The sequence below is a fragment of the Bos indicus x Bos taurus genome, chromosome 12, assembly GCF_003369695.1.
Source record: "Bos indicus x Bos taurus breed Angus x Brahman F1 hybrid chromosome 12, Bos_hybrid_MaternalHap_v2.0, whole genome shotgun sequence".
Lineage (NCBI taxonomy): Eukaryota > Metazoa > Chordata > Mammalia > Artiodactyla > Bovidae > Bos > Bos indicus x Bos taurus.
Genome location: NC_040087.1, coordinates 36,352,284 through 36,360,891, shown reverse-complemented (window position 1 = coordinate 36,360,891; position 8,608 = coordinate 36,352,284). Strand labels below are relative to the sequence as shown.

Sequence of the window (8,608 nt, the reverse complement as noted above, 5' to 3'; positions counted from 1 at the left end):
TTCTTCGGAGAGTCCAGCAGCAGAGCGAGAGAGGAAGCCATTTTCATAGGCCTTCCATCATCACCTGATACCCAGCACACACTCATTTAACAGGAATGACACTTGGTAAACTTTTTGTACTCAGTGGGCTGCCCCATCGCCTCTCCTCCATCGTTCACACAAACAAGGACGTCCTGCTGCTGATGGTGCTGAGTTGTGTCTCTAGATCAAGCAAAGGGAGTCTTGGAGCCACAATTCACTGCTATATTCTCAGAGCTGTCATTGTAACTTCATGTAAATAGATGATAATGCACTGTGTCATTGTGTGTGTGTATTTAAGTTAAAATAATGAGTCTAATCTTAAGGGTTTTGATCTCTGTGTTCAGCCACAATTATCACACGATTATCCCTGGACTACTCTGATGATGTCAGTGGTTCAGTGACCCGGAACCCTTTCCAGGCAGTGTTATGACAGCCTTCTCATTCCAGTCCTGACAGGGCAGTGATGGTCCCAAAACTTCAACTATGAACCATTTGTCCTCACTTTTCTTCCTGCCAGGCTGTCTGATGGCCTCCTGCTGTGATGGCTGGCAGCTTGTTGTCCTGCCAGAGCCAGTGAAGGACGCTGCAGATACAGCACAAAGCCGCAAAAGGTTTATCGTGGGGTTGGATTAAGCTTGAGAGGAGTTCAGTTTGAAGTAGAAATCTCTTCACAGCAGGAACCCTGTCTGGAATAACTTTAGTATTGTACATACCTATCTTTGTAAAAAATTAACACTCGAATATTTGTGAAATGAGTAAATAAAAAATTTAAAGAATCACAGAAATGAGACTGGTGTATCAATAAACTCATTGTTTATTGAGTTGTAAACAGAAAAGAGGCAATAAAACCTCAGAGGGTTTTGCTTTGTGTTGTTGTTTTGGAGGGACGACTTCATTGACCCACCAGGGCCTGGATACTTTCTAGAGAAAGTAACAGTTAATTTAAATCTGATTGATATGGCAGAGTAACTCAGATGTAGAGATAAGGCTGGGTTTATAGAGTATTTTTTAAAACAATGTTCTGTCCTGACATTGTAATTCATTTTAGAAAATTTGGAATATCCAAGAGTAAAAATAAAATTAAAACCATCGAGAATCTAACTACCAAGTTCTATAACTAAACAAGAGAGTAGTTATTTCTTTCAGTTCAGTTGCTCAGTTGTGTCCAACTCCTTGTGACCCCATGGACTTCAGCACGCCAGGCTTCCCTGTCCATCACAACTCCCAGAGCTTGCTCAAACTCATGTCCATCAAGTCTTTTTTCTAAACATATACTTATTTCTAGGCAGAATTGAAATATAAAGCTTTCCATTCTGCTCTTTTAGTTAACATTGAGGATGTGAGTCTAATGACTATACATTATTCCATACTGAGAGTGTTTTAACTATATCCCCTCTGTGCGATGGCTCATCTATTTCCTACTGGTAATCATTTTTGTTTTAAGGTTTTATCTTGTCACTAAATGTTATACAGCATCTCATTATTTTATAATAGATTCATCAAAATGGATTGAGGCATTAAGAGCATTTTTAAGGCTCTTGATAAATTTATTTTCATATAAGCTATATCAATTGATATTCCTACCAGCAACAATAAAGTGAATGTCTTGGCTATCAATAGGGTATTAAAGATCTGTCTACTATGTTGTTCAGTCACTAAGTCATGTCCAACTTTTTGTGATCCTATGGACTGTAGCCTGCCAGGCTCCTCTGTCCATGGGATTCTCCAAGCAAGAATACTGGAGTGGGTTGCCATGCTCTCCTCCAGGGGATCTTCCTGACCCAGGGACTGAACCCATGTATCCTACATCTTCTGCATTGCAGGCAGATTCTTTACCACTGAGCCATGGGCTTCATATATATACATATAGATACATGTGTATATACATATATATATATATATAAGAGGCTTAGATGGTTATCAGATGGGGTGGTGGGTGAGACCCCTTTAAAGAGGTGGTCAGGAAAGTCCTTTCTGAGGTGAAGAAGCACAGAGAGGAGAAGTCCAGGAGGAAGGGGTGGTGCCATGTAGCAAGAACAGGAAGACTGGTTCATCAGGCAGCTGTTGAAATGGGCAACAATATGATCTTATAGGGTCTCAGGCCATGGGAAGCAGGCTCGGTTTCATTACAAACACACCACCAGGCTGTTGAAGATTATTAGCAAAGGCGGAGACTTGCTCCAGTTCACTTGTTCAGATCAGTGTGGCTTCTCTGAGGAGGTTAGGAGGATACCCAGACAAGAATGGACACAAGGTGAGTTAAGAGGTGAGGGAAGCAATGATAGACCGGGCAGAGTGGTGATAGGGGTGAGGCCCAAGTGTGAAGCTGTGTGTGTGTGTGTGTGTGTGTGTGTGTGTGTGTGTGTATACCTTTAGCTTCCAAGAAGGAATGTCGTAAGGAAGATTACCTGTTGATGATATGGATCAGGAGTGCTCAAATCAGGGCCCTAGAAAGACCACCAACTTCCCTAACTGACAACATTGTAATGAAGATGAAGAAGGAGACACTTTCCCAGGTGACTTTTAAAATACAGCAAGTGCTTATATGCTGGTTGTTCCTGACTCTGTGTTTACAAAGACTGTCAGATCTCCACATTCATTCTGCAGTCATCACTCCCCCAGTGGACTTATGTCTCCTAACAGGACAGTATCAGCAGCTGGTAGTTACCAATTCCTATTATGTCCTGGTTGATGTGATGACCTCCTAGAAACACTGTCTCATTAATACTATGACCACCCATCAGTTTGTAGTGTTAACCTGGTAGGATCGTCTAGCACATAGAGGCTCTGCGCTTAGTCACTCAGTCATCTCCTACTCTTTGCGACCCCATGGACTGTAGCCCACCAGGCTCCTCTGTCCATGGGATTCTCCAGGCAAGAATACTGGAGTGGGTTGCCATGCCCTCCTCCAAAGGACTTTCCCAACCCAGGGATTGAACCTATGTCTCCCACATTGCAGGTGGATTCCTTACCATCTGAGCCACCAGGGAAGCTCCTAGTGCTGTCAGTTTCCCTCCACTAAGCAGGTCAACTTTAGAATCTGTGAGGTCAAGTCAGGGGAGTCTGTGCTTGGATAGAAATCTGCACACGGGGCTGAGCACACCCTTCAGGTGGGTTTTACGGATCTAAGGCTACGGAGAACCGAGAACCGAGTGCAACTCAGAATAGTCCAAGTCTGTGATATGCAAACATGAAGAACAACACTCCCTCCTCTGGAAAAGCCAGTTTTGCTGCATTTGCACAATACTCTGGCATCCTTGACTCCAGATAAACCTGTGCATCTCTGCTCCCTTGAACCGGTTCTAACTGCTTAGTTCCCACACCCAAATATGAGCAGAATAAACTTAACATTTGTTCATTTTATACCTAGAGGAGAGCCATGATTTTACCTTTTCTTTGAAAAGTATCCTTTCACACTGAAAAGAAGGAAAAAACACATTTACTCCTTTCAGGGGCACCAGGCCTTGGCACAGTTAGGTAACTGTCTGCTCTAGCTGCCATGTGGGATCTGGGCTCCACCATCCAGTGCTCACGTGAACTCCAGGACCAGCTTTGTTCTGTACTTTTGTCAGTGCCACTGTTTCCACTTCAGACCAGATCTCAGGGCAGGCTGTCTCTCCTCTGTCGCCATTCCTGGGTTCCAGCCCTCCACCTGACATACCAGAACCCAACTCAGGGGATGTTATCTCCTTGGTCCAGAGGTTCTAAGATAAAGTTTAATGGAAATTTGAGGCAAAAGCCTGATTCATTTTAAAGGGATAGAAACTCCCTTCTATAGACTTGAGGTAGATAAATTGAGGTATTGTGGAGTAAAGCATTTTGTCACAGAGGTTCGTGGCATTGTACAGGAGACAGGAATCAAGACCATCCCCAAGAAAAAGAATCGCAAAAAAGCAAAATGGCTGTCTGAGGAGGCCTTACAAATAGCTGTGAAAAGAAGGGAAGTGAAAAGCAAAGGGGAAAAGGAAAGATATACCCATTTGAATGCAGAGTTCTAAAGAATAGTAAGGAGAGATAAGAAAGCCTTCCTCAGTGATCAGTGCAAAGAAATAGAGGAAAACAATAGAATGGGAAAGACTAGAGATCTCTTCAAGAAAATTAGAGATACCAAGGGAACATTTTATGCAAAGATGGGGTCAATAAAGGACAGAAACAATAGGGATCTAACAGGAGCAGAAGATATTAAGAAGAGGTGGCAAGAATACACAGAAGAACTGTACAAAAAAGACCTTCACAATCCAGACAATCACAATGGTGTGATCACTGACCTAGAGCCAGACATCCTGGAATGTGAAGTCAAGTGGGCCTTAGAAAGCATCACTACAAACAAAGCTAGTGGAGGTGATGGAATTCCAGTTGAGCTATTTCAAATCCTGAAAGATGATGCTGTGAAAGTGCTGCACTCAATATGCCAGCAAATTTGGAAAACTCAGTAGTGGCCACAGGACTGGAAAAGGTCAGTTTCTATTCCAATCCCAAAGAAAGGCAATGCCAAAGAATGCTCAAACTACTGCACAATGGCACTCATCTCACATGCTAGTAAAGTAATGCTTAAAATTCTCCAAGCCAGGCTTCAGCAATATGTGAACTGTGAACTTCCAGATGTTCAAGCTGGTTTTAGAAAAGGCAGTGGAACCAGAGATCAAATTGCCAACCTCTGCTGGATCATTGAAAAAGCAAGCGAGTTCCAGAAAAACATCTATTTCTGCTTTATTGACTATGCCAAAGCCTTTGACTGTGTGGATCACAATAAACTGTGGAAAATTCTGAAAGAGATGGGAATACCAGACCACCTGACCTGCCTCCTGAGAAATCTGTATGCAGGTCAGGAGACAACAGTTAGAACTGGACATGGAACAACAGACTGGTTCCAAATAGGAAAAGGAGTACGTCAAGGCTGTATATTGTCACCCTGCTTATTTAACTTATATGCAGAGTACATCATGAGAAACGCTGGGCTGGAGGAAGCACAAGCTGGAATCAAGATTGCCAGGAGAAATATCAATAACCTCAGATATGCAGATGACACCACCCTTATGGCAGAAAGTGAAGAAGAACTAAAGAGCCTCTTGATGAAAGTGAAAGAGGAGAGTGAAAAAGTTGGCTTACAGCTCAACATTCAGAAAACTAAGATCATGGCATCCAGTCCCATCACTTCATGGCAAATAGATGGGGAAACAGTGGAAACAGTGGCTGACTTCATTTTTCTGGGCTCCAAAATCACTGCAGATGGTGACTGCAGCCATGAAATTAAAAGATGCTTACTCCTTGCAAGGAAAGTTATGACCAACCTAGATAGCATATTAAGAAGCAGAGATATTATTTTGCCAACAAAGGTCTGTCTAGTCAAGGTTATGGTTTTTCCAGTGGTCATGTATGGATGTGAGAGTTGGACTGTCAAGAAAGCTGAGTGCCGAAGAATTGATGCTTTTGAACTGTGGTGTTGGAGAAGACTCTTGAGAGTCCCTTGGACTGCAAGGAGATCCAACCAGTCCATCCTAAAGATCAGTCTTGGGTGTTCATTGGAAGGACTGATGTTGAAGCTGAAACTCCAATACTTTGGCCACCTGATGCAAAGAGCTTACTCATTTGAAAAGACCCTGCTGCTAGGAAAGATTGAGGGCAGGAGGAGAAGGAGATGACAGAGGATGAGCTGGATGCATGGCATCACCGACACAATGGACATGGGTTTGGGTGGACTCCGGGAGTTGGTGATGAACAGGGAGGCCTGGCGTGCTGCGGTTCATGGGGTCACAAGTAGTCGGACACGACTGAGCGACTGAACTGAACTGAAGCCTGAAAATACTATAATTTATTAGTTGGTGTTTTGCCCTACATTTTATATTTGCAACATGGGATTTCTCCCTCTTGCTTTCATTGCTCGACAAATGAAGCACCTGCTTGGACAGGGCAGAAGGCTACAGTGTTTAAGGAACACTGAGGGTGAGCAATGTGGCGTCCCCTCAGAGATAGTATTGGTGGGGCAGGAAGACAGACTGTAAATAAACTGCCATCCAGGGAGGCCACAGCAGAAGCACTAAGGGTTGGGATTATTAAGGACCGACAGAAATCAGTATGATGTTATCTCCAAAGTCTGAGAAAAAATAACTCAATTTAGAACATTATGTTATTAAATGCTCATTCAAGGATGAAGATGAAAATATTTTCATCCAAATAAAAGCTTGGAGCATTCACCATTAAGATACTCTCACTAAAGACATTTCTTCAGGGTATCCTTTTTGAATTCAGTTGTTGGTTTTTTGATATGAGGTGTATGAGCTGTTTGTATATTTTGGATGTTAACCAGGGATGAGCTTTGGACAGAATACTTCTATTTCCAAAACAAAACACATAGAGGGAAAAAGAAAATGAAGAATATATGCTGGTTTTACTCTTAGTAGCTAAAGGAACCCTGCCATCTCCACGTGCTTCCTCCACAATACACTGATACTTGCCAAATTGCTACCAGATCACCTGGTTTCTTGCTCACACAATTTCCCCAGCACTGGACTGTTTAAAGGGTATGTCCTTACCCAACATTCAAGACTCTTTAAAATTCAATTCCAATTTAATTCTCCAAAAAGCTCACTTAAAGCAGTATTAACTAATCTAGGCAAATGGTCTGTAAGTTAAATACCGAATAGGCAACAGCATCTACTCACCTACAATCCCTTGTTTTTGCAGTTCTTTCTCCCTGGAAAGCCTCATTTCCTCCGTTTATCTCTGTAAGTTTCACTCAGGTTTTAAAGTCTAGTATAAACCTTATATTCTTTACAAAGGCTTTTCACACAACGCATACAATTCTTATTTTCTCTAAGTCTCCTCTGGCATTTAATACAAACTGCTTTAGTGGAAGTTACCCGTTTAGGTAGAGGATGACATATCACTCAAGCAGGAACCTGTTAGTTTATAAATTCTTTGTATCCCTAAACGTTCTCAACACAAGGCCTTGTAAATACCAGTAGGGTCAACAATTGTTAGTAATAACGACCACACCTTAGTTTGAAACTGTTAACCAAATCTCCTCACCGGTGGGTAGCTAGACTGGCTTCTCCACTAAAGCCACTATGATCCACTAGGGAAGGGGGACGACGTCGCCACCTGCAAAGTCAAAAGCAAAGTAAGGAGTAATGCGTGAAATCCGATTTATATGCAGTGAGAGTGATAAGGCACTGAGCTTTGGACAAAAATCAGACCACAAAACGGTCCCCGAAGACCACGTGCAATCTGCTTTCAGCACCCGGAGTAAAACAGCAAACAGCCTCCTGCTGGGAGGGTCTGGGGCGGGGGGATGGGTGGGCTGGAGCTTCCTCGCTGCCGATTGGCTCCCTGGAGCCACCGCCTCCGGCGATTGGTCTCTGCCGCAAGGGATACCGGGTCTGCACGCGACGCGGGCCTGGGATTCGAGGCACGAAGATGGCGGCTGAGGCGTTGAGGGCTAGGCGCCCCGTGTCCTCCTGCGGGCAGGTGGAGACGCACGGCCGGGCCCGGGGAGCCACCGAGGCCCTGTGTAGCCGGTGTGGAAGAAGGGCGCCCAGAGCTCTGGGTGAGACGCGGGGGGTCAGTCCGCCTGCCGTCACGGGAGCTGAGGAACAGGCAGAGTAGGGAGTGGCTGCGACGGCGAGGGAGCACGGGGCAGCCCAGGCCTCGAGCGCGCAGCCCGCCTTTGAGGTCCTGACGCCAAGGCCTCGAGAGCGGCTTTCCGCCCCTGCTGTGCACTGACTGCCCCACTGATGGGGTCGCAGGTTCGAGAAAGGGGTAATGTGAGAATTTAACCGTCATTCTGTGGTGAAGAAGCAACGAAACTTCATTTTCTTGCATAGTTTTGTTGTGGTAACCAAAGGTTCCTGATATTTAAAAACGGATGTTAGGGGTGGGGGCGGGGGACTTGTTGCTCTCTTGGCTTAAAGCCTTGTTCAGAAGACAGCCCGTTAGGTTTTGTGCATCTTGTGTTCAGTCTTGGGCCATCCAGGGAGAACGCGCGCCCATACTCCGCTCACTGACACTCTCCTCAAGTGAAAACAGGTTCAGTTTATTTGACCCTAACCTCACAGGCCTTAGAGTGCTATGTCTCTGCAGGGGTGTGTTGTTGAAACTAAACTCTTGGAGCTGCCAGAGTCTTATTATCACCCTGTGTAACTGTTACATTTTATACTTTCAAAGTGAAAGTCCATTTTCTCAGTCGCTCCAGGATGGACTCTGCTTGGGAGACCTGAGCGTAGAGAAAATTGGTTGTGTTTTCCTGGGGAGAGGCAAGTTCTCTTACCCGAATTTCGATTGCTGCTGTTTCATAGAAAATCTCCATTATTTGATGATATAGTATTACAAAATAAAGTTTTAGAACATGACATTTTAAAATCACCTGTTCTTTCATACATTTGTATTATAATGCTGAGAAGTACTCAATTGGAAAGATGGTGCCTTTGCATGTGGAATTATCAAAGTGCTTTGTAAGCTGTAATGCAGCCCACGTTATTTCGACTTGTACAGTATCAGAAATCTTTAAAAGGTAAAACAGTTTTGATATCCTTAGTAACAGTATCTCTGGAATTTAAATTAGAGCTTTAAAATTTACCCTGGTTTTAAA

General features: G+C 43.9%; 1 protein-coding gene across 1 annotated transcript in view; it reads left to right on the top strand.

The window, feature by feature from the left end:
* Positions 1-7,437: 7,437 nt before the first annotated feature.
* The window catches only part of RNF17 (ring finger protein 17), a 110,867-nt gene continuing 109,696 nt past the window's right edge, over positions 7,438-8,608 (top strand). The window contains exon 1 of the mRNA XM_027557653.1: positions 7,438-7,567. Coding sequence (XP_027413454.1) covers positions 7,438-7,567 — 130 coding nt within the window. The remainder of the gene's footprint in view (positions 7,568-8,608) is intronic.